Raw genomic sequence first — 26893 nt, 5'->3', positions numbered from 1 at the left:
TGCTCAGGAGATTGATATACAAAGATCACAGAAGCCAGCCCAGGAAGAAATGTCCTCAAGACTCTATCTCCAATTAACTATCAACAAAGATCCAGACTGAAGGTCATGGCCAAGTGGTAGAGCATCAACCATGTGGAAGGAAAGCCAAGCAAGAATATAAGGCCCTGGGTTCAAGCTCTGGTTCAGCACAAAAGGCAGTGAGGGACGGGAGAAGAACTCCAAATTCAGGACATGATGAGATGATATCGAAGTCTCTGCCACTGTGATTGCATTTTTTGAGATTCTACAGAAATTGTTTCCTCTTGCTAGTCGCTTCGATTCTGTTTCTTTAAATTTCACATATCAGCTGAACCAAAATATTGAATTCGGTTCTTGGCTTACCATTTAAGTAGCAACTCAGATGAAATGCTCTCCATATATGAAAAAAGAAGGTTCCTGTTGAACACATAGACTTTAGGAACAGCATCTAGGCAAAACAAAGGAACAATGGCCCAGATTCTGATACAGTCTAGATGCTGCTTCACTTTTAGTAAATACAAGGTACAAAAGAGGCCATGGTATGGCTAACGCCAGTTTCCTCCTCCACAAAGGAATTGCTCGGTGCCTGCTCTTCAAGTGCGCGCACGCAAGTGTGTGTGTGTGTGTGTGTGTGTGTGTGCGTGTGTGTGTGTATTGGTGCCAAAGGTTGAACTCAAGGGCTCACAGTCTTGATTGCCTTTTTTGCTCATGATGGAAGTCTATCACTTAAGCCTCACCTCTGATCTTTGCTGGTTAATAGGAGATTGTGTCTCTTGGACTTTTCTACTGAGGCTAGCTTCCAACCATGATCCTCAGATCTCAGCCTCCTGAGTAGCTAGGATTATAGGCATGAGCCACTAGTGCCTTGGAAAACACATTTATTTTTATAGAGAACAAAAACCTGAAAACGGAAACCTCACTTTTAATTTCTTTTTTATCTTTATTATGTTCTTATTAAGATGTAGCCCAGGCTGGTCTTGAACTCGTGATCCTCCTGCCTCATCCTCCTCGTTGATTACCGGCATGCACCACCATGGCCGGCGGAAATCTCACTTTCAAAGAAATCAAAACCAGGCTGGGATTGTGGTTTAGTGGCAGAGTGCTTGCCTGGCATGCATGAAGCTCTAGGTTTGATTCCTCGGTACCACATAAACAGAAAAAGTCAGAAATGATGCTGTGGCTCTAGTGGTAGAGTGGTAGCCTTGAGCAAAAGAAGGTCAGGGACAGTGTCCAGGCCCTGACTTCAAGCCCCAGAACTGGCAAAAAAGAAAAAGAAAAAGAAATCAAAACCATATTTAAGCAAGATTAGGTATTCCAGGTGACAATCCAATTCATTTCAAAGCATGTTAGCAGAATGCTTTATAATGTGACAAGCCCACTGATGAGTAAGATCTCTATTCTTTCCACAAAGAGCTTGCCCATTTCCAAGCCAGAAGCATGCATGAAGTACCAGAGAGGGATGAATAGGTGTGGAGGAGATGAAGATGATAGCCTGATATTAAGATGTTCACTGTAGAAGCATTAGTAGAAGTTAGAACTCAAGAAGACCAAGGATGGTTGGACATGGTGGTATAGTGCAGTAAAAAAAACTCAGCTACTAGGAAGGCAAAGGTTGGAGAATTGTGGTCTAAGGCTAGCCCATACAAAAACAAGAGACATTACCTGAATAAGCTAACACTGAGAATGTAATCAGAAAAAAAAATTAACTAGAAAGTAAAAGAGAAAGGACCAAATGCAGAAATCATTCAAGGTAATTCAATTCTAACCAAGTCAAGAACTATAGAACAGGTTTTAGAGACTTATGTTTGAGTTGTGTTTGAGGGCTGGAGGAGAAAGAAAAAAGAGTGAATCTAAAACAAAATTTAAAAACCAATTTCTGACTCAGAACCCTTGACCTTTCTGCTTTCTCCAATATCTCAGCCTGTTTAAATCCACTACTTGCGTCAGTCATGCTAAAGAATTGAAAGAATGGAGCCTCAGGATCAATGTCCAACATGCATTAGCTGCATTACTTTTTTTCACTCCACAAATACTGGCAAAGTAAATGTCTACCAAGTGCTTGGTCCTGTGCCAAGCTCTGGTGATACATAGTTGGACAAGATAAGACGATTTTATTTCTCACCCCATTTCCCACCTTCAAGAGCAGATAGACAGTTAAACAATGACAGGCAGTTGACTTAGCCTGACCATCAGCCAGAATCTATTAGCCTAGAAGAGTCTCCCCCCCCCCTCCAGTAAATGGTGCAGGACTAAAGAAATGGCTGCCTGCTCTGTAATTAAAAGAATCCTAACCAGCATCCCAGGTAGAGGCAAGTGGTAGCCAAGAGACCTTCCCCATCCGGGCCAAAATCAGGTGCTTCATACATCACAGCCTCCCATCTGATACTTGAAAGCTGCTGGCTTCCAGAGTCAAACAAATGTCAAGAATTTTATGAAGGAAGGCAGGAAGCAAATAAGGGAGCAAGGATTGGAGTCTACTAGGCCTCTGGGGAGCTCAATTAGTGAACCAGATAAAGTTAAACCGAAAGGGCATGTTCTCGATTTCCTAGGAAGCCAGCTGGGAAAAGATGCCAATCCTTAAGCCTCTGTCGCTCAAAAGATTAACAGAAGAGATCTAGGGATACCCAAAGGGAATTCTGTAACAAGCCAGATGTTTCTGTTCTTCCTAGGGCTTCACTGCCTGCAACTGGAGCCACAACTTCTTGGGCCACCAAAAAAGCCATAGAAGGGAGCTGGAGTCTTTTGAGATAGGTTGGAATTTAAACATCACCCTTTATCAAAACAGGCACCAAAGGATGTTCTTATCACTTTCTCTGCAGACTCGCCTGGTGCATCGGGTTCAGAATTTTCTCATTGAGCCATCTGTGTCTTCAACAAGAACCAACAGTGCCCCTTATTGAATAAACACTCCCTGCAGCTGCTGAGGGGTATAGAAAGCATACAAGCTTGATATCCTTACAGACTGGGATCCGCCACCCACAGCCACCCACTGGGCGGGGGGGGGGGGGGGGGGGAGTGCAAGCAAGCAAGGTAGTGAGCCCAAGTCGCTTCCCTATCTGTAAAATGGCACTAAAAAGATCTACCTTCTTATTTTTGTTCTTGTAAAATGCTGACTCTCATCAACAGTAGCTCTATGGTTGCCTCCATGTGCAGCCCAGTACTTTCCAAACACACATGCACATGTGTGCATGTATGTAAGTGCATGTGTGTTGAAGAAAGAGAACAAGAAGAGAGCAAGAGGGAGAAGGAGAAATAGTTGCCATTATAACAAGCCGATTTACAGTTTCGGCTTCTGTTCCATTGCATCTAGCAAAATTAGTAAACTAAAGAAGTTGGACGAAGCCAGGTAATGTTCACCTGTAATTGTGGCACATGAGAGGCAGAGGCAGGAGGCTCAAGAGGTTGAGACAGCTTTGATTATATAATGTATCTCTCTCTCTCTCTCTCTCTCTCTCTCTCTCTCTCTCTCTCTCTCTCTCTCTCTGTCTCCCCCCCTCAGAGCAAGAGGAAGAGGAGCCTAACCAACCTCTGTTTCCCCTAAAGTCCCAGCTTTCAGCCTAGGACCGGCTTCCTCTGGTTCCAGGAGACTGCGAAGGAGAGCCATATGGTTTGAGACATAAGACATGGCCCACAGCAAACGAGCCCCCCACCATTTGTCGTAGGGCCTCTCTCCTTTCGACCCTCCTGTGGGCGGGTATCCAGATTGCAGTCGGGGTGCTCTGGTCTGCATCTCTGTCTTGACTGTTCCTAATTATTGGAAAGAACACCATGGCTCACTTGCCTGACCTCGGAGTTTAAGAGCTTCAAGTCCTAATATCGAACCAAGCAGCTTTATTTAAAAGGCATCCTCATCTGCATCCATAAAAGTCACTCCCAGAGCCCGGACTTGCCCTGGCTTTGGGAATGCCTGCTGTCGAGGATTTATGACACGCCCTGGATCTAATCTGCTGCACTTTAACTGCTGCTGTTGCACATCTGGTCATAAAAGCAAGGGCCGGCCCAACACTGAGGACAAACACTTTTCTTTCCTAAGTGGCTGCAAATCTGATCTCGCAGTGATCGCTGGACTGGGATGTAACCAATTCAGTTCATCCGGCTTTGCAAAGCTTTTCCTCCACCCAGGACAGCTATAAAGATGATTCTTGTATAGCAAAAGCTATAGAAAAGAAAAAGGAAAGAAAGAAACTACAATCCAAACAGGTGGTAATGGTGCTAACCATCCAGGAAATGAGGCTAAAGGATATCCAGGCAAGAAGGTTGGTTGAGGGGCTAACTTTATTTTCATAGAGATTCTACTTTCAAGAGGACTCTCGATGCTACCATTTGGGGACAAGTAGCTACCCCCAATAACCCCTGCCTGCACCGAAACTGATGTTTGGCCAGAGAATGCCTGACTTAAGTTTAGCCAAGCAAACCACACGGTGATTTAACAGTACGTTGTGTTTTTTTTTTTTAAAGCAGTGAAATTCTTTATTAGACCAATTGGAGGGGGTAGGGAAAGCAATAATCTAGACCAGAAATGAATGCAATACAGTGGGTTCCAGGAGATTTTACAATGCCCTGGACAGCCTGTCCTGTGCACAGAATTGGCACATTTGAGGTCGTTCATAAACTCCAATCAGACCAAGGTTCAAGAAGTAGCCATTCAACCTTCCCGCACCCAACTCCGGGGAAGAGACCCTTGAAGACCCTGCGCAGCTCTTCCCCACCTCCCCACAGCTCACCACCCCCACCCCCGCCCCTCCTCCAGTGACCGAGCTAGCGGGAGGGAGCATTAAAATTATCTGCTATGAGTTTTACGAGCAGCAATCACTTTTTTTTTTTCAACAACAACAACACAAGGTCCTTGTGTGTCTCGCGGGTAACCTAAAACTCTCCAGGCAGACCTTCCCACCCCCCCGTCCCTCCTCCCCATCACCCCCTCTCCCGCCGCTTGCCAAGAACGCCAGCGCGCAGGGCCCAGTGCAGTGAGACCACAGGGACGCCCTACTTGAGCCCAGGGCAAGGTTCCCTCGGGCACTGGAGGCCCCTTTTGGGGGGATTCTAGAGCAAAATGCCACCGGAGAAGGGATGTGGGAAGAACGCTCAGCAGTGACAGCTCTGAGGGTGGGGGGTGGGTTGCAAGAGAGGGAAGGCACTGGAATTTTATTTTAGCACTTTCTCCAAGAACCTCTCAGGAGGATAAGGGGGGAGACACACAAAGTCTGACACCTCCCTTTGCCCTCCTCCCTCCTTACCCGGGAGCAGCGAAGCGACCTCACCTCCCACCGCGCAGGTGGGCGCGCGGCTGGAGACGCACTTACCCTGGGACCCGTGGTGCGATGGCCACCCGCCGGGGACAGCTGCACCAACAGGAGCAGCAAGTGGGGCGTGAGCATCGGGACGCAGCGCGCGGGCAGCATGGTGCCAGCGGGGCTGGGTCGGGCCGGGCCGGGGTCGTAGGCGGGGTGGGACCGGGAGGGGCGCACGCAGGCCCCTGCCTTCCTTCACTCGGGGACCCCACGCGACGGCGGGGAGCGGGCAGCGAGTTGAGGCTGGCGGAGGCTGCGTCCGGAGGACAGGGTCATGAACCGCGAAGGCCGGAGCCGGAGCCGGAGCGCGGGCGTGTGCTCGGAGCGCGGCGCCCGCGTGCAGCGCTCGGCCCGGCCGCGGCGGCAGCAGGTTGGATGCGGGAGCCTGGGCCATGGGAATTCCCGTTATAAAGCCCCGGGAGGGGTGGGGCGGGGCTCGACGGGCATGATTGACGGGCCGAGAGGCCCATCGCAGCCGCGCCTCTGGCAGGTGAAAGCCAATGGGAGAAGCGCACGAGGGGAGTCTGGCGCTCAACCCCCCACGCCGAGGAGCGACGCTCGCGGGCCGGGCTCGGAGCGGGCTCCCAGCGTCACCGGGGTAAAAAGTTACTTGCTCTTGGCTCCCGGGCCCCGTGGAAGCCGAAGACACCCAGCGGAAGGGCCACCTGGCTGATGCCCGAGCGCCAGCATGTGTCGTTGGTTGGTTGGTTTTTTTTAGCTCAAGTGCACGAGTTGTCACAGCCACCCGGCGAAGGAAACGGGAAATCCTCTTAAAGCCCCATTTTTCGGATGTCAGCGCCAAGTCACAAAGACGCGGGGAGCTCCTTCCCCGCCGTAGCAACGCCACGCCGAGCGCCCCGGGGAGTGGCCCGGTGGCTCTCCCAGGTGGGCTGGGACCCGCGCTGCAATGGGGAGCGGCCGCCCTCCCCTGTTCCCCGGGAAGCTCCCCGGGGATGACACCCGAGTCCCACAGCGGGTGTCCACCGAGCGGCCGGCCGGGCCCGTGGGTGTGGCCCTGCGCTGCACACGCCATCCGATCCGAGCGGGAAGCCAGGCATCCCGACTGAGCTCTGAACTGGAGACCCCCGGGGCTGCCTCCGGTGGCCCTTGGGAGACGGGGGCCGGGGGCTCGAGGTCTCGCGCAGGCAGGGAGAAAGACAAAGCGTGGATGAGGAGGGGCCCTCTGCGAGGGCAGAGACCCCCGCGACGGTCCAAGGAGAGGAGGGGGAGAAGAAGGAGAAAGAGGGAGGGGAGAGAGACAGTAGACAGAAGAGAAGAAGGGGGGGAGAGAGAGAGGACAGGGAGAAAGAAGAAAGGAGGGGGAGAGGAGAGAGGAGGAAAGAGGAGAGAGAAGGGGAGAGGACAAGGAGAAAGAAGAGAGGAGGGGGAGAGAAGACGGAGAGAGGAGAGAAAGGAGAAAGAGGGAGGGAGGGGGGGTGATCTCCACGGGGCGCAGCCACTTGGCAACTCGGGGCCGGCCACGTGCGTCGGGAGGGGCGGGCGGCCCCGCTGGGTGGTCGCGCGGGGCCGGCCTGGGAATGGTCACAGCTGCCATCCAGCAGCTTCCCGCCAGCACAAGGTGGTCCCGCGCCTTCGCCCGGACAGATCCGTGATTATCTTCTCATGTGGAAACGCAGCCCTTGCTTTACTTCCACGGAAATGGGGCCGGTGCCTTCGTGGGGTGGGGTTCTTTCCTCCGACCCGATTGCAAACCCAGAGTTGAGCTCCTCGTCTGGTCTCGAAGGTCCTGACGGAGATTAGCTCTGCTCCCGGGATGCTTTCTCCCGGATTAGATAAACAAGCTTCCCCCCACCGGCTTCCAGCCTTGCCGGCCACACCACGCAGTCAGTCACTTTTCTAAAGGGCTTTGCCTGGCCCCCATCTCCTCCTATCAAAAAAAAAAAAAAAAAAAAAAAAAAAAGGCCCAGACTAGGTCTGGATGCTGGGACGAGAACAAAGCCCTTTTGGATCCCCAATCCAAAATGAACACCTGTACAAGAACGGGGCTTCCCCTCCTGTGGACTGGGGCCATGATCCCGCGGACTCCGAAGCCACTCCGCAGCCTCGTCAGTCGTGGGTCTGCCACCTAGTGGTACAACCTGAAACAAGACTTTCCTTGTCCGAGGTCCCGCTTTCTCCCTCTGTAAAATGGGGGTAAAGATAGCATGCACTCCATGAGTTGTTGCCAAGATTAAAGCACATAGAGTAGGTTAACCCCTCCGAGTGGTTAAGCTATACCTACCATCCTCCAGGGTGAACAAATACAGCAGCGGTACTCACTAGACACTATATTGAAAATGAACTATACAACTTGTGGGTGGGGACAGGAGAGAGACACAAGGAAAGAGTGAAGGAAGGGGTGACATTGTCCAAAAAGAAATGTACTGTACTCATTACCTGACTTACGTATCTGTAACCCCACTGTACATCAACTATATAATAAAAAATAGAACAAATACCACCCTTTGAATTTGAAGAGGAAAGCACAATGCCCAGACTCATTTCTCCTCAGAATGATCTTGCAAAAATAGGTCAGATGTCCCCACTTACAGGCAGGCAAATGGGCAATCCATGAGGTTGCGACTTACCTGGACTTCAATTGGTCACCAGATGACAGAGCCCAGGTTGAGGTCAGTTTTCTGGAGTCTGCGTCTGCTTTTGCAACCTCTAGTCACTGCCTGGGTGTTCATTGGCAATTTCTTCAGCAGCCTACAAAGGTGAAAGATATGCAAGTTTAGCCAAGCTTTCAGGGGAAGAAGATAAAAAACAAAACAAACAGCCAGGCTCCTATATCTTCCTGGAAACAGCCCTTGTGATGTAGCATCCTGGGAAATGTTGCAGCTGGACTTGTGACATTAAAGTCATGTGCCACAGACAGCCCTTAGAGCAGCCACCAGGGGTCCAACAGAATGGCAAATGCTACACTGGGCTCAGCAGCAGCTGGGCAGGTTTTTCCCAACACTACCACCTGGCCACTGGCATCCATCAAGCTGGTCAACTTCTTTCTGGTGTTAGAATTACTGAGAAATCTGTTAGAGTAAGCAAATATGTTCAGATGGCCCCTTTGTATTTGGCAGCACAAAACCCACAGGGAAGAAAGAAGCATTCCAATATTCCTCTCCCTCCCTGACACCGAATGCTACTTTCCAGCCAGAAAACGTATTTCCAAGTGGTCATTGGTCCAAAACTCTATATTACTCTGGACTTCAACCCTGTAGCTTAGTTTAAAATGTGAGCAACTACTTTCCAGTTCATTTGCTCAAGCAAGTATTTTTTTTCCCTCTGGTTGGCACGCAGGACCTATCGTAACCATGGCCAGCATTCAAATGATGCATTTTCTTCTCCCAGGCCCAGAGAAAGTTTAGAAATTCCAAGAGAACTCTTAGTCCCAAATAACATCTCTCTGCCAGGATCAATCTTCTGATCCAAGCCAGAAAAATAAAGTGAAATTGACAAGTTCTTTCTTTCCCTGGAGACCAAGTTTATGATTGAAAAGTAAATCAAGCTAACCTGGCAACTGGTCTACCCACTTCCAGTCACACTCCCTGTCCTGTGGGACTTCTGTTTGCAAGAGGATATTTTAGTAGAAGCAAAAATAATATTTCATATCACACACTAAGGCTGGGGGCCTCAAATATATAGTCCTAGTGAGGAACACCAGTTATAAACATGTCTATGTTTCTGTATAATTTATAGGAGTCTCGCCTTTTCTCATATTCAGAGTAGCACCTTTATGCTTAGATTAACAAACACTTGGATTACATCTCCTTCACTCTCTGGGACAATGCACATTGTTAAGAGAGGTTTGGGAGTACCTACTCTGTGCTCTGAGAGGCAGTGGTCTAATTAAAACAGAGAGCAGAAAGATACCTGGAGATCATATCTAAGCATGAAAGTGCAGTGTGTGGAATAACTTAGAGAATGAGGACTCAGAAGAGACCCAAAGGGAAGGCAGGTCTCATGAAATCAATGGATCTTGGGTGGGATCTGGAACAAAGTGCTTCTGCAGTATAAATACACTCTGATATATGTTTGCCTCACTTGTTACAACAGTAACCAAATGCAGAGACTTTCCCTCTCATCCAGACTCCCCCAATTATTATCTTGTCAAGATAAGCAACTTCTACCAGATGGCTCAAGATGGCTGCTCAAGGACTAGGCATTACACCCATTCTCCAATGAACAAGAAAGAATAAGAGCACGACCTTTTTAAAGACATTTCTCAGAATCACATTGTATTCAAATGGGCCCCCATGTGCTAATGTATACTAGTAAAAAGCAAAGAAAGAAAGAAAGAAAAAGTCACACTGTATTGATCTCATTGGCTCAGACTTAGTCATTTGATAAAATCAATCTCTAAAAATGAACTTGAAAATATACTCTTAACTGGAGGTGGGCTAGGGACATGACTCAAGAAGGCTGAAGAGAGTCTGCCTTAGTTCAAATTCAAGTGACGCTTTCCAAAAAACATGTTTCTAAGCTGTATGTTATGAGGAACACCTGTAATCATACCACTTGGGAGGCTGAGGCGGGAGGATCATGAGTTAGAAGCTCAGCTTGAGCTATATAGACCCTGTATCAAAGCAAAACAAAACAAAATACTGGGGGTACCACATGTAACCAAGTAAAAATGAAGACTTATGCTCCTGAGAAAGTACATAATAATACTGAGGCACAGACAACAACAGAGGCTGTGCTCGTTGTGATCATCTGAATTGCCAAACAGAAAAGCAGACCAGAGTGTTCAGCTGTGGTTTCTGCCTAGCTCTGCAACTCCACCTTCCTGGTACTCAAAAATATGAAGGACTATGGTCCACTGAATATACCACCCCAAAATTCATCTATTGAAATCCCATCCCCCCATGTAGGAGATGTTTGCACTTCAGGAGATAATTAGAATCTGATGAAGTAATGAGGGTGGGACTTCATAAAGGGGATTAGTGCCTTCCAACAAGTCAAGAGAGAGCTGGCAAATACAATGAGGAGCCTGCCATCTACTATCACCACAACCCAGCCATGCTGACACCTTGGTTTTAGATTTCCAACCTCCTGAAGTGTGAGAAATAAATGTCTGTTGTTTATAAGCCACTCAGTCCAAGATAGAGCAATCCAGGATTGTCCTTAAGACTACCTAACATGCATTAGACACTGAGTTCTGTCCCCAAGGCAGGAGAGGAAAGAAGAAGGAAGGAGGGAGGGAGCGAGGGGCGGGAGGAGAGGGAGGGGAGGGAGAAGAGGAAGAAAGAAAAGGGGGAAAGGAAAGGAAATTGTATTTTTTTTCTACAATGAGCACACATTGTACCTGTAACTAAGGAGAGCCATGTTACATAAAATACAAAAGGGAAAGGTGAAATCCTGGCTCTTCTGCCACATACTGATCCATTAAATCGCATGCCCCTCACTCTTACAGCCCCCCTAAAAAGCCCCCATCCCAACTGAGATGCTGATTGAGCCAACGTTCGGTGAGCACCTATGCCATGGGACACACAGCTTACAGAACTCAGCAGAATTCAGCCTCCCTCTTCATCAACATCTCCCCACCTATACCGTAAGGCGCCTGACCTCCCACACAGGCTGATCATGATACTGCAGCAGAATACACAAAGCTGCTTGACAACAATGAGAAATAACATAAATCCTGTGAATTTTCCTATGAGCTTTACATGTGTATGTGCTCAGTAAAGAAGATGAACTCAAGACCTCAACCTTGTTAGGCAGTTGCTCTACCACTTAAGCCATCCCTCCAATTCATTTACTTTTTGTTTTCATAAACTCTCTTTCTGCCCTGACCATCCTGGACTGTCATCCTCCTATTTACACTTTCCACATAGCTGGGATGGTGGTCGCACACTACTACACTCAGCTCTTTATTGGTTGATATACAGAATCTCATGAATACATTGCCTGGGCTAGCCTCAAATCAAGATCCTTCCAATGAGCCACCCTACTTAGCATGCATTTTAACATCCATTATTTTCTGAGGTTTTACGACATAACCAAGCACTTATAAACATCACTTTTTATCCTCATGACAACCATATTATCTCCTGTATCATTTCTGTATTTCAAATAGGGAGGCCAGAGCTCAGAGAGAGATTTCTGCGTAACCACACAGGCCCCAGTGGCAGAACTGTTTTCTAAAGGAATGCACTAGCCCCATATCCTTACTCTACTATGCCGGAAAAACTAGTCTTAGTTACAGAAGCAATAGGAAACTAATGCAGGAGTGGAACTAAGACCCCCACTCTAAGGACTCAGCTGCCACCAGAGAGAGAAGCCTGATGGTTTCCATGGAAACTTGGTTCAAAGACAATGGTGCAATCTGAAGGCCATCTTCTACTCTCTAGCTTCTCTATTCCCATTCCCAACAAGGTCAACACCTGGCCCAATCATGTTTGCAGGCTATTTAAAACGCTAGCCAAGGGCTTGCAGGTTTCGCTCGGCGGAAGAGCTCTTGCCTGGCAAGTCAAGGTCCTGAGTTCATTCCTCAGATCTGGGGGGTGGGGGGGAGGGGATCTAGGTACTATCAAGGTACAAGACTACAGAGTGGCCAGAATGAACAGACTATTTTTAATTTAACTAGGATCAAATGCAAATGGAGGGGAAGTTATTTGTTATTACTGCTTTCCCATGTAGAGTAGTTTCAATAAGCAACATGTTTTGTTCCTACAGTTGTGCCTTTACCAGATGTCTTGCACAACTAGACATCTGTCCAAAGACAGAAATGTTTGCATTTAGATGCTCATATTAGAAGCAAGAAACACACTACAGTGGTTACGAGCCCCATTCCAGTTCTGTCTCTGTGACTGGCTGGCTGACCTTAAACAATTCGCTCTACCTCTCTGAGCCTCTGTTTTCTCACACGGAAAGAGTCATTAAAAATGTTTTCCTTTGTCCTATCAGGGTGGCTATTATCCAAATCAAAACAAAAAAACAAAAACAATCAAGTGCTGGCAAGGATATGGATAAATTGGAACTCTTTTGCATTGCTGATTAGAATGTAAGATGACACCGCTGCTATGAAAAGCAGTGTGGCAATCCCTCAAAAAATTACATGTAGAATTATCATATGGCCCAGCAATTCCACTTCTGTGAATATACCCAAAAGAATTGAAAGCAGGGACTTAACAAAATATTTGTACATTGAAGTTTATAACAACCTTATTTATAATAGCCAAAAGGTAGGAAAGACCCAAAGGGCCATTGGAAGATAAACAGACAAACAAAATGTGACATATCCATAAAATGAGTATTATTCAGCCTTTGAAAGGAAGGAGATTCTGACCTATTCTACAAATAGATGAATCTTTAAGACATTATGCTATGTAGAACACGCCAGAGTCCAAAACATAGGCATTGTATGAGATGTAGAGTAGTCAAATTCAGAATGAGGTGAGCACTGGTGGCTCATATCTAGAATCCTAGCTACTTATGAAGCTGAGATGTGAGGATGGAAGTTTGATGCCAACCCAGAGAGAAAAGCCCATGAAGCTTTTACCTCCAATTAACCAGCAAAAAGTCAGAAGTAGAGGTGTGGCTCACAGGCTAGAGCAATAGCCTTGAGCAAAAAAGTGAAGCGAGAGTGTGAGGCCCTGAGTTCAAGCCCTACTACCAGCAAAAATTGTATATGTGTGTATACATATATATGTATATATATATATATCATTGTATCAAATAATCCATTGACAATGAAATCCTAGACACTGTGAACCAATAATGATTTACAGCATTTGTAGTGGTCCCAAGCCCACTGTGATACCTCACTCTTAGCTGGTAAGTTGCTTGATGATCTTTCTCTGCAATTTCTTCAACCTGTTTGAATACTTCTTCATATCATCCCTACAAGTTCCAGAAAACATTTATTTAATAATGTCCTAAAGCTAACCAAAACTGAGGAGGCACAAGACATTATTAGCACCCAAGGACACTCACTTAACAAGCAATGCAGTTATACTGAACCCCATGGCCAAAGCTGAGAGGCCATGCTCTTAGCCATAGAGGGCCATACCATCTCATATGTAAGTTCATGTGAACATGTGAGCAAATGCTTGTTTCCAGAATAAATGAACTTGCCATCGTCCAAAGTTTAGGAAGAAAGTGGGAGAATAGCTGCCCAAATATTCAATGAGTCTCGAGAGTTTGGGGACAGCCTCTTTTCAAATCTTTCCTTGGATCTGATGGAGAACTGAAGCGAGATGACTGAAACTAAATGATAGCTTTCATAACTTTCCAAAGATCCATTCCCAGACTGTCCCAGTGCAATATGTATAAAGAAGGAAATCGCACACACTATGTAAAAATACTTAAAGCTACTTTTAAATTGGGTGGGGGTGAGTCTGCCCTGGATGTACACTGGGGCCCATAAAAGGGGAAAAAGCGAAAGCACATTAATGTGGTGTGTCTGCCTCTTGGCCGCCATGATGTGTTTGAGCTGCCATGAGGAACTGAAACTTTAATTTTATTTTTATTGTTATTACAAAGGTGATATACAGAGAGGTTGCAGTTACATAAGTCAGGTAAAGAGTACATTTCTTTTCAGACCTTGTCCCCCCTTCTCTCACTCTCTCCCAGTCAAATCTTCCTTTTAAGCTGGTTTGCTCAGTCATGATAAACCTGACTAGCCATGTAGAAGAGGACCAGAGCAGAATCACCAGGTCAAGTACAGGATGCCTTATTAGATCTGAATGACAAACAGAAAAAAAAATAGTGCAAATATATTACAAATTCCCTTAATCTTGGTTTGTTGCATGGGGTATACTTACACTAAAATTGTATTTCCTTCTAACAGTTGATCATACTGCAGAGTGTGTATGTGTGTGTGTGCGCGCACACTTGTGCACGCACGCACTGGTATTGGGGCTTGATGAACTCAGAGCCTCACACTCATACTTCACTTTTTTGTTCAAGGCTTGTGTTCTACCACTTAAGCCATACACTTCTGGATTTTTCCTGGTTCATTAGAAATAGGAATCTCACAGATTTCTCTGCCCACGCTGGCTTCAAATAGTAATCCTCTGAGCTCAGCCTCCTGAGCAACTAGGAATACAAGAATGAATCAACAGCACCCAGCCATCCTGTACTTTGATTTGATCATCTGGCCATTCTAGGCAGGAAACAAAGCTCATCCTGAAGTTTTACACTAGGATAACTGTGTTTCAGAAAGAATGTGGTAGTTGAAGATCTAGACAGGGGCGTGGATAAAGACCAGGGAGTAAGACAGTGCTCTTGGCTCTGCAAATTTAGTCTTTCACAGTTGAAAGCCTATAAATATAAATAGCAAGTTTCCTTAACAAGACTTCACATAGAGGGGCTGGGAATATGGCCTTGTGATAGAGTGCTTGCCTGGTATACATGAAGCCCTGGGTTCAATTCCTTAGCACCACATATATAGAAAAAGCCAGAAGTGGTGCTGTGGCTCAAGTGGTAGAGTGCTAGCCTTGAGCAAAAAGAAGCCAGGGACAGTGCTCAGACCCTGAGTTTAAGCCCCAGGACTGGCAAAGAAAAAGAAAAAAGGACTTCACATACAAATCAATTTTTGAAACTTAAATGTGCGGTCCCACTTTTAAAGGGGCCCACATGTTAAAGTATAAGGCAAACCATAGTGACCACAAAGTGGTCATTCTCCGAAGCTGCAGTACCTGAACCCAATGCCACTAGAGGGGTCTGGGTAATAAGGGTCAAATTTCTACCTGACACCCACAGGGCCTGGTCCCCTCCCCTAGGGCCCTGCTCAACAGTGTCCACACCTCATCCCAGCTATTGTAGTCATCTATACAAAGGGCCATCACAGGTCCACCAAAAGCAGAGTCTCTAAAGGGCTTTGTCCACATAATATCAAACAATGGAGGCCTGGGAATACGGCCTACTGGTAAAGTGCTCATCTCGTATACATGAAGTCCTGGGTTTGATTCCTCAGCATCACGTACACAGAAAAAGCCAGAAGTAGAGCTGTGGCTCAAGTGATAGAGTGCTAGCCTTGAGCAAAAAGAAGCCAGGGACAGTGCTCAGGTCCTGAGTTCAAGCCCCAGGACTTGCAAAAAGCAAGCAAACAAACAAACAAAACATCAAACAGTAGAGGGTGGAGAGTTCAAGGCCAACCTCAAACTACAGAGCAAGATCTTGTCTCAATAAAACAAACAACACTAAAAAAAAAAAAACACAAATTCTCTGGCCTCCACCCTAAATTGATTAAAAGCTGGAGTCATTTGTTTTGTTTTGAGAAGTGCCAGGGTTTTCTGCTCGAGATCCCACTTCCCTTCTCGCTGTTTCCAGCTGCTAAAGCGCATCACTGTGCTGGACCACACACCAGCAGCCAGTGTGCGAGGCAAGGGGAGGCCTGGTGGAGATTAAACGCCAGGCAGACGTGGGGGAGGCCCCCTTCCAGAGAGCAGGCGGCCCTGGGACGCCCTGGTGCAGAAAGGGAGCTGAGCATGGAGGAATGGAAGAAAGAACTTCCCATGCAACTGAGACCCAGAGGTCCACAGCCAAACCTCTCATTCATCCCACTATAAGCCTGGGTAGAAGGGTCCAGAAAAGTCACAGGAAAAGAGTAGTACGCTGTATTGAATATAGTGAGACATTCCTTTGTGTGTGTGTGTGTGTGTGTGTGTGTGTGTGTGTGTGTGTGTGTGTAATTTAATTTATTGATCACATAACAAACTTGAACTTGACTTGGAAGGAAGTCCAGCAGGTCAGACTGACAGAAAGGAAACACAACCTGGGTTTTCACCTCTATTCTTCCTACTAGCTAAAGAGATGATGCAGAACCTACCTAGCTTGCCATCTGACTAGCTTTCTCATCAGAAGACCATGAATCAAGACTGCAAAGCAGAAGGACATGGTTGTGTTATTACCTTTGCCCTACTTAGGACAATCTGAATGGAGCAGCAGGTCCGTCTGCTTATCTGTCATTGTCTCATCTGCACTAGGATGCCAGCCACATAGCCATGTTGCTCGAGCCTGGACACTGAGTTGTCAGCACAGTGCCAGGTACCCAACACAGTGTGTACTTAGAAGAAGAAAAGAATGTGAGGAAGGGAAGGAGAGATGAGGGTGTCCTTCCTTCCATTTAGGGCACACCTTTCCCTGCCTGGTGACCCATTTTTCTTAGAACCAGGAGGTAACATATGCTTGGAGTTCCTTAGCTAGTTCTCTTTCTCCACATTTTGAAGCAAATGGGTATCGGATGCATGGAACTGGGCCTTGGCACTTCTCTCCTCTCCCTCTCGCCTTTGGAGTCCACTGTTCCCCAGCAGGAGACGCCTCTGGGTCATGGCACAACTGACTTTTCTGAGGCCACTTCCAACAATTGCTCTTTCTGATCCTACCTGCCAACAAAATGGGGTGGAGAGGGGATAAAGGAAGTAAAATTGGACAGAAGGTACAAGAGGAAAGAGGCTTCAGAAGAGTAGTGGGGCAGAAGATCAGGTCTGGGCTGGTATCACACAGACCTGGGGAAGGCTGGAAGTCCTTCCTGCCATAACACTCCATTGCTTCCCCAACCCGTTCTTCCTCCTCCACCCTCCCTTCCCCCTTCCCAGTGCTGTAATGAAAAATTCATGTTCAAAGCTTCACATGGGATCTGATTTTCAACACTTTAATTGGATTAATAGAAGCAGAGTAAGCCCACAACCCTTCCTCCTGCCACCCCTCCCCCTCCTTTTCCATGTTCCGCTCCCTCCTCTCAGTTCTCCCTCCCCTCCCTTCACTCCTCTCTTCTCTTTCTCTCTTTCCCTCTTTCTCTCCCCCCCCCCACCTTCCATTCTGCTTTTTTCTTCCAGTTTTAACTTCTTTCCAGCTTATACCTAGCGCCCTCTGTTTTGAGCATTTTCTGAGCCCTTGTAAATGTTCTTTTTCTCCCATAATTAAAGGAAGAACACTCTAATTACTTAAAACCCTGAGGAATGGACTATTCCTCACATTGTTAGATACAAAATAACAGGGCTAAAAAGTCTTCAAAAGATACACATTAAATACAATTCATGGGGCTGGGGACATGGTCTAATGGCAAGAGTGCTTGACTTGTATACATGAAGCCCTGGGTTCGATTCCCCAGCACCACATATATAGAAAAAGGCCAGAAGTGGCGCTGTGGCTCAAGTGGTAGAGTGCTAACCTTGAGCAAAGAGAAGCCAGGGACAGTGCTCAGGCCCTGAGTCCAAGGCCCAGGACTGGCAAAATAAATAAATAAATAAATGTAATTCATGTATCAATTATTAGCAAATAGTACCATAAAAAAGCTTTTTTATTTTTTGAGACAAGGTCTCCCTATGTAGCCCAAGCTGGTCTTAAACTCTCAATCCTTCTTTTTTCTTTTCTTCCTGTCTTCTCTTTTTCTTTCTTTTTTGTGTAGGTACTAGGCTTGAACTTAGGGCCTAAGCACTGGCCCTTAGCTTTCCCGTCAAGACTAGTGCTCTACTACTTTAGCCACAGTTCTACTTCCAGCTTTTTAATTGGAGATAAAAAGTCTCATGGACTTTTCTACTCAGGCTGGCTTCAAACCATGATGCTCATATCTCAGCCCCTTGAGTAGATAGGCTTGCAGCCACTGGCAGATGAGTAAAGCTTTTATTCTTGAGGTGATCAACAGTTCTTAGACATAATTTACTTAGCATGGCCACCTCATTTTTTTCCATATACGGGTAAGACTGACAAGGAAAAACCTCTGGACATATTATGTGGAGAGTGTATAGAAAATACCCTCTTCACATAAACATTAAAATTTGTATTTTGTTTGATTAATCATGAGGCTTCAATGTATCACTTAGTGATATTTCAAATCTAAATATTTACTTAGAGCAACACTCATTGCTAATGAGAGTTGCCAAAAATCTATATTCCAAGTAGACTTCGAGATCATTTCAATTTGTTCTAGTCACTGGGTTTCTTTCTTGAGCATTGTTTTTTTACCATATACCATGGGAAAAGGAGAGCTCATAAGAGAAATTAGAGAAGTGTCAAGTCAGCTATTGTTATAACTTAATATCATTTTACATTTTTAATATTTTTCCTAGAAAATCAAATCTTTTTTGGTGGACATACATGTTTTTTATTCATTTCTTTATTGTCAAAGTGATGTACAGAGGGGTTACAGTTTCATACATAAAGCAGTGCATACATAGAAGATCAAATCTTATCTTGACAAGGTTTTTGCAAGAATTTTTGTGCTATTTCATGATGATAGTCATTTGTCAAACCTAAACAAGTTGGGCACCAGTGGCTCACACCTGTAAACCTAGCTACTCAGAAGGCTGAGATCTGAGGATCACAGTTGGAAGTCAGCCTGAGCAGGAAAGTCCATGAGACTCTTATCTCCAATTAGGCACCAGAAAACCAGAAATGGTGCTGTGCCTCAAAGTGGTAGAATACTAGCCTTGAGCAAAAAAGCTCAGGGCCCTGAATTCAAGCCACATCACACACACACACACACACACACACACACACACACACACACACACACCCCTAAACAATATTCTAGTGGGCCCACAGTAGTATGCTAGAAGTACAGAAGAGGGTAAGGCCAACCCCTCCTGACTCTGGAACTTCTACCCATACACCCTTCCTTCATGAAGCACACTATCTATGTGTGGACTGAAGGAGGCCATAGCAGCCATTCTGTGATGAATCACTGATTTTGTTTGTTTGTTTGTTTCTTGTCTTTACATAGCTTTCCAATAGAACTAGGAATGCTCTTAATCTTTTCCCACCATCCAAGGATTTCTCTGGAGGTCACTGCTTAGAATCCCATATCAGTAGAAAACTGTGGGCTGAGGATATGGCTCTTCATTCTACCTGCTTCTGAGTCAAAGCCATAGTAACATCTATGCCATCTACAAACTGTGAAGGGCCAGCATCTAGGGACAGAGCTGCTCCACGTGTGGGGGGAGCTTGCTCTCTGAGATCATTCTTCACTTCTCTCTTTCTGCACAACCATCCCTTCTCCAAAGCACATGACCTTTTCCCTTTTATTTCCCACCTAGGAAATTTTTTTGCCCAATGATGCTTCTAAGGAGAAGTGACCTATTCCAAAGGTACTCCATGGCAAAGTCAGAATTTGCTGTTGAAGTTAAGATCACTCCAAAGCCCACACTGTTTCCAGCTCTCTCAAAGCATGGGATGGTAGTTTGTACATGTACCACACTGTTCCCACATGTGCACAATAAGTATACATGCACAGTTATATGATTTCACTGGGTATACAGCACCTGGGCAGATAAATAGCTGGAAGAGGACAAGGCTGACATGTTACCAGAAAAGTCACAGATCCATATATCCTACCCAGGCCAGTGTCCCTCTGCCTTCCCTCTCCTAAAGCCAGCTTTCCCTGGTGGTGAGAGAGAGGGTGTGACTACCTACAACACCCTAACACGACTGAGAACAAGGCTTGGGCTTGTGTATTTTTTTTTTTTTCTTAACCAGTCCTGGAGCTTGATCTCAGGGCCTGGGCACTGTCCCTGAGCCTCTTTGTGCTCAAGACTAGTGTGCTACCACTTGAGCCATAGCTCCTCTTCTGGCTTTTTCTGAGTAGTTTATTTGAGATAAGAGTCTCACTGACTTTCCTGCCCTGGCTGGCTTCAAACCACAATCCTCACATGTCAGCCTCCTGAGTAGATAGGATTACAGGCGTGAGCCACTGGGGCCTTACTAGCTTGTGTGCTTTTGACTCATCTATTCAGCCTCTGAAGGCAGGGCATTTACTCTGACCTTGATAGAGGTCTGTTCCTTGTTAAGGTCATAATGACCCAAATGCTATTTAGAGATCTTGACACCAGCTATCCAGGCTCAAGAGAATGAAATTAGTGAAGAATCTGTGGTCCTTCTGTGTCTATGAAACTATGTGACTAGAACTAAGTGCAAATTTTTTTTTTTTTTTTTTTTTTTGCCAGTCCTGGGCCTTGGACTCAGGGCCTGAGCACTGTCCCTGGCTTCTTCCCGCTCAAGGCTAGCACTCTGCCACTTGAGCCACAGCGCCGCTTCTGGCCGTTTTCCGTATATGTGGTGCTGGGGAATCGAACCTAGGGCCTCGTGTATCCGAGGCAGGCACTCTTGCCGCTAGGCTATATCCCCAGCCCCCTAAGTGAAAATTTTAAACAACAGGGCTTGGCTCCCCTCTTTCAGTGGGATAATTGGGGGAACTGGTTCACCTCCCCTCATGGTTGTTCCAGAAACCCCCCCATCAGATAAGGAGGAATGTATTAAGGTAAAATGGGAACCATGACCACAATGGCAGTGATTGTGCCATTTGTCCAACACCTACTTTGTGCTTAGAATTGTAAGAACTTTACAATTATTATGTTCATTCACCCAGTAGTCTTATGAGGCAGCATTATTCTCATTCCAGATGAGGAAATGAGCTTAGAGGTGCACATTGCTATTGAAAGGTGGAGCCAGAATTGGAATTCACATCTATTTGGCTCCAAAGGCCACAGCCTGAACCAGTATTCTAAGGACTCCAGGCTGGAAATCAAGGAAAGAAGAGCCACTCTTTCTTTCACAAGACATTTATCATGGCATAACTTGACTCAACAAATGTTCAGGGCCAGTCAGGCATTCTCTTCCTTGCAATTGATCAGGAAGTGTCCTCACTCCTTGCTCTATCCATTCATTCAATAAACACGGAACATCTACTATATGTCAGACACCCTTCCAAATATGGAGATCGCAAAGAACAAAACAAATTCCTGTTCTCATAAATCTCAAAAGGAATAAGGGAAGATGAATAATAAATCATCTGACTTACACTAGGCCCTGGGAGGGAAGCATTGTAAGGAAAAATAAAGTAGGTGAAGGAAAGAGATGAGGAAGTTGCTATTTTGAATGAGATGCTTAGGAAAGACCACACAGATAAAAAGGGACATTTGATCAAAGATCTGAAAATGGGAGGAGCAAAACCAAACATAAGCCTGGAAGAAGAGCTTTCCAAGTAGAGGGAAGAAAAACTACTAAGGGTAAGTAAGAGCATGCTAGAGGCCACTGTTGCCCTGGCTTTTAAGTTCTCAAGCCAATTTCTCTCTTTGCTAATTTCTAAGACTATGTTTCCCTTACTTTGAAGTGAGGAAATCAGGGGTCCAGATTCAGAAAGTTATTCTCCCCACTAGAGTACAGAGAAAGCAAAAGCAAGTAATTTCATTTGTATTAATTAATATAAGCTTCTTTATCCCAATGGATCTGAACTGTTGGTATACTGATGTCACGGTTTGTAGCTCCAGCTGTTTCCATCACACCATAGCTTCAGACTAATGTGAGGCCTTCTTTGAGAGCCCAGAGCACTGGGAACCAAAACTTCAGATCTTTATCCATCATTCAACCATCTTCCCATCATCAGCCACCAATTCATCCAGTCATACATCTATCCTTCCTACCTTTCATCCATCCTTTCTTTCATCCATCCATCCATCCATCCACTCATCCATTTGTATTCACTGAGCCCCATCCATGTGCCAGATTCATGCTGGACACTTTGAGGATACAGTGATGCACCAAACAAACCTGGCCCTCCTCCCAAGCATTCCACTCAGCAGGGCCTGTTGAAGGGACAGCTTCCAAGGCAAGTCTCCCCAGCACACAGCATGCTCTCTTGTGCTGCCTAGCATGTGGCAGGACCCTAGAGGAATTGCCCCAATCTCAGCTCCAACTGAGGGAAATCCCGAGTCTCTGATACTCAGTCAACAATGAGGTGCTGATTGGAGCTCAGTCTCTGCTACTATCCCTCACTCATCAACCTCCAGTCCTACTCTGTGAAGTTCTCCAGCTAACAGACCTCTGGTTTTCAAGCTGACCTCTCCAGTCTGTGCTCACAGGTGGGGGTTAAGAGTGAAGAAGTTGATATCATAATTGCTTCCAAAGGAATGGAATTCATGATACCCCATAACATGAGCCAAGCTTTTGGAAGAATCAAAGATGGGCAAAGGTCTACCAAATTCCCACTTAAAGCAATATTCTTATCAATAAGCCTGCTGCATTCCTTGCCTCCAGAAGAAAGTAAATTCCATCACATATTGCCAGAACATCTCTCTGGTTCTCCCATATTAGAGAGAACCAATCAGGAGCTTGTGACTCACACCTGTAATCCTAGCTACTCAGAAGACTGGGGTCTGAGAATCCTGGTTCAAAGCATCTTGTGCAGGAAAGTTTGTGAGACTCTTACATCCAATTTACCAGCAAAAAGCCAGAAGTGTAGCTATGGCTCAAGTGGCAAAGCATCAGCCTTGAGCAAAATAGCTAAGGGACAGTGCTCAAGTCCTGAGTTCTAAGACCTAGTACCAAAACACACACACACACACACACACACACACACACACACACACACACACACACACACGAGCCAGGAACAGCCAATAGATGAAACATGAGTCTGACTAGGGGCTATCAAAGCTGATTCTGAAGATGGGCCTGTCAGCCCACCACTTCCCCCACATGTAGAAAAAACTCAACTGAGAGGCTACAAATCAGACTTGGAGGTGTGTCAGAGAGGAAGAATCTTCCCTTGCATCTGAAACCCACCTTCCCCAGAGAAGGGCTTCTCCTTCAGTGTCAACAAATATGCAACCAATTAATGTAATTGCAGAGTTATTTATGGTGTCCAGCAAAGTGCAGCTGGAACCTGAAAGACAAGGTTGCAAGCGGGGCAGCAGGGGGGGTGGGGAGAACGCAAGCTTTTGGTATATGCTTTTCTAGTTAAGGTTTTGGGGGGCTTGGGGTGTGGTTTGCTCCCCCTTCTCTCAAATGTCTTAGTCAACTTGTGGTATCCATGTGTCTGGTGGTCACAGCCCCTTCTAGTCCGTGTGCAGGTGTTCCTGCTGGGGGGTGGGGAAGAAGGGGGAAGCTAAGAGGAAAAGCTAAAGGTCTTCTGACTTCAAACTGTGACCTGACGTGGAAGACTTTTTCAAGGTTGCCCACTCTGACTGCACCCCTGTCTTAATCCTCCTCCACTGACCCTTTCCATAACAACCACCACCATCACCGTTTGCAGAGGGAGGCCCTTTTCCTCCTCGCTCTGTGATGTGATTGTCTGGAGCAGCAGCTGTGTTGCCATTCATGGCCTGATACAAGACAGGTTTTAATTAGAGTTATTGAGGGGTTTGAATTGGCACAATTAGGGCCATCATTAATGGGGTCTCCATGTGTTCTTTTGAAGAGTTTGGCCCCATTTTTTTTGTCCCAAGGCAGGAGGGGGGTTGCAGCTAATGAAGCTGAAGAGTGCAAATTATCTCAGCAAAAGGAGGGCAAATGGAAACCAGCCAGGGGAAGGGGAGACACTCAAAAGAAAGAAGAGAAAGCAGCTACATATGGTGGAGACATGCATTCTCACACACTTGTTTTCATGTCTCCCTGTTTTAAGGGGAAAAAATTCCTTTTAGAAGTCATAGCCACCAAATATTGGGATTCTCTAAGAGGGGAAACAGAAAAGATGTGTCTAATATATAATATACCAACTAAACTAGGAGAGTTGGGGATGGGAAGAGGTTGTGTATTATGCACGTACATGTTTTTATGGCTACCCCCAAAGGCATATGGGCCCTTTAAGAGGAGAGAGTCCTGCCCAGTGTGATAGTACATGCCCATCATTCCAGCATTTAGAAGTCTGAGGCTGTGAGTTCAAGTCCAGCATGGGCTCACAAAGCAAAAACCAAAAGTCCTAACCCAGCAGCTGGTGATGTTTTCAGGTCAGCTGGAAGGCTGAGCCACTGGCCCAATAAGGAGATGCTTCAATGCATTATTTTAAATGCTGGAGTTTTGTGAGGCTGTGTGACAATCAAGTTCAGCCAGAGTCTGGGAGAGGAAGAGGGTTGTTGAGCTTCGTTGTTCATAAATCAGGAGTGCTGATAAAAGAAGAAAAAAGCTCTGAAAGACTTATGTCCTGTGCCTACTCATGGTTCTCATTAGCTGGCTTTACTTGAGTGCACGTGTAAATGTAAACAGACGATGTTAGATGGGAACTGGGAACAGCATATTAACCAGCATGGCATGGGTAAATGTATCTGTGAGATGTCCCGAAGAAAGAAATCCTTAGCCCTACATCATCTGAAATGCCGGCCAACCCTTTCTCTCCAGATGTCTTTTAACTCTGCTAGCCACTGTCCTCTATGCAATCTTTGTATTTCTGGGGACTTCCCCTTGACAGACAGACAGACAAACAGACACACACACACACACACACACACACACACACACACTATTTTTACTTTTGTTTTGTTTTAGATAAGGTCTTTTTCACAGGTGGTCTCTTTTGAGTAGCTGGAATTACAAATGTGCCACACTACTCTTGGCTTCCTCTAGGCTCTCTTGAGATGATTCAATGCCCATGTCTCTGAGCCCCTCACCCCTGAACATGCTTCATGATGTGCAGTCCACATGGAGATATTGTAACAAGCCTACAGCCAGCGAAGCCTTGATGCCGCTCAAGTCCCCATCCACCTGACGCTTTTGCAGAGGAGCCTTTGGCCCACGGCACCCACCACAGGTCAGCTCAGCCAGGTAGGAAGTAGGAAGGCCAGAATGGGAAAACAAATATTTGTAAAAGCCAGTTGAACTGAAATGAGCCTCTGGTCAGTGTAGCCCCAGAGCCTGGAGTAGGCTTTGGGGCCTAGGGGGTGAAGTGTCCAGTCAGCTACAGGGGCAGCAGGCCACAGTTGAGGTGGAGGTGGAGGTTTGGTCACATGCAAGATGCAGCCAATTACCAAAGTTGGTGTAAACCTTCTTCTCAGCAGGGTGGGCCAGCAGCAGTCAAGCTGTCCCTATGGATTAACTGAGACTCCCTATCTAACTGAGTGATGTTCCCTTCCTCCACGCCACCATCACTAGTACTTCCTCTGATGTTTTAGCACTTCCAGGGGCCAAGGCTACTCCTGTATCTGGCACAGTGAGTGGAAGAAGGGCTGGCTCACCTGTCCCTGTGTGTCAGCATTGGCCTAGAAAAATGGGGAGAGTAGCCGGGCATAGTGGCCCACACCTGTAATCTTAGCTACTCAGAGGGGCTGAGATCTGATGACCTTGATTTGGTGCCAGCCGGGGCAGACAAACCCATGCAACTCAGCTTCAAGTAAGCCAGACTAAAGGGGTAGCTCACGTGGTAGAGCTCCAGCTATAAGCAAGAAAGCCCAGGGAGAGCTTCAGGCCCTGAGTTCAGGTAAAGCTGGAAAAGCAGTTAGGGGGATTGTAGCCACTTTCAACCCAATGGGGTCCAACAGATGTGAAATTCAAAGTGTCTCTAGCATCCAGTGCTGGTGGCTCACACCTATAATCATAGCTACTCAGGAGGCTGAGATCTGAGGATCAGGCTTTGACAAGAGGCTGAGATCTGAGGATCAGGGTTTGACGCCATCCCAGGGACGAAAGCCTGTGAAACTCTTATCTCCAATAAACTACTCAGAAAAAGACACATGTGGAGCTGTGGCTCAAGTGGTAGAGCACTAGCCTTGAGCAAAAGTAGCTCAGGGACAGCGCCCAGGTCCTGAGTTCAAGCCTTAGGATTGACACGCTCATGCTTGCACACATGTGTGCACACACATACACACACACAGCTTCTAAGCAGTACTTGGGTTCTGGCATGTATATCTGATTTCCATCACTCTTTCACAAACCACAAGACTGAACTTTAAGACTTCCATATAACCAGTTCACAAGTCTTGCCGTCCCCCCCCCACGCCACCCCCGACAATATGCTGAACCCAGCTTTCAAGTCACACACACCTGGGTTCAAATTCCAGCCCAACCACGTTCTGACTCAGCAAAGCCAGAAGATCTGTAACCTCATCCAGCCTTGCTTTCCACAGCTGCGCATGGGAAAGGACAACCTCACCATGGGTACAATCTCAATACCAAAAAAGAAAAGAGAAAAAAGGCTCCCTAAAAATTAATTAATTTTAAAAAAAAACCCCTTAGGAGAATGCCCTACATAGTTCTGTAAGAATAACTGAAAGGTGTGGCCTTGGGGACATCACAATGAAATCTTCCAGCCGTGCAATGGCCTTGTGCACAGTGCTGTCACCGTGTCACTGGCCTCCCTGTCCTCCCCCCCCCCCCCCCCCCCCAGTGTTTGAACGGTGGCTCTGAGCCTCTTTGGGACAAGCCTTCCGGACCCGTTCCTTATCTCCCACTGGGGTCGGAGCACCCAGGATCCCTTAGTGCGCGGCCAGCTGGGCTCGGCCGGCCCCCCGGCATGTGTGGACGGCGTCGCGGCCTCCCGAGGTGGCCTTGGACCTGAGACCAGCAGCAGCCCAATGTCAATTAGTGGAGCCTGAAAAAACGAGTGCCTGATCCGCTGGGGAGGTGGGGGGGGGGCGGGCAGGGCGCCCCGGCCCAGCCTGGGGTGGCTGTCTGGTCCCCCCTCCCTCTATTGTGCCGCCCGACAAGGGCGTTTTATTGAAAAGAGCTGAGTGCATCTAATGCAGTTATCCGTGTCCGCCCCATCGGGCCGTGGGCTGGGGCCGAGGGCGCAGCTGCCGCCGCCTCACAACCCCCAACAAAGGAGCTCGCCATGGAGAATTTGCTCCCCTTTGAAAGGCTCATCTGGTTTCCATTGCTGAAAGGTTCCCCAATCTTCGCTTTTCCACCCAGCCCCCTCCCCACCTTCGCCCCCTCCT

At 46.7% G+C, this 26893-nt stretch overlaps 1 protein-coding gene across 3 annotated transcripts in view; it reads right to left on the bottom strand.

The window, feature by feature from the left end:
• The window catches only part of Smoc1 (SPARC related modular calcium binding 1), a 156276-nt gene extending 150644 nt beyond the window's left edge, over positions 1 to 5632 (bottom strand). For all 3 annotated transcript variants that reach the window (XM_048362371.1, XM_048362372.1, XM_048362373.1), the window contains exon 1: positions 5322 to 5632. In XM_048362371.1, the coding sequence (XP_048218328.1) occupies positions 5322 to 5420 (99 nt within the window). In that variant the 5' untranslated portion in view covers positions 5421 to 5632. The remainder of the gene's footprint in view (positions 1 to 5321) is intronic.
• Between the last annotated feature and the right edge of the window lie 21261 nt (positions 5633 to 26893).

Source organism: Perognathus longimembris, chromosome 14, assembly GCF_023159225.1.
Source record: "Perognathus longimembris pacificus isolate PPM17 chromosome 14, ASM2315922v1, whole genome shotgun sequence".
NCBI lineage: Eukaryota > Metazoa > Chordata > Mammalia > Rodentia > Heteromyidae > Perognathus > Perognathus longimembris.
This window is presented reverse-complemented; position numbering and strand designations above follow the sequence as displayed.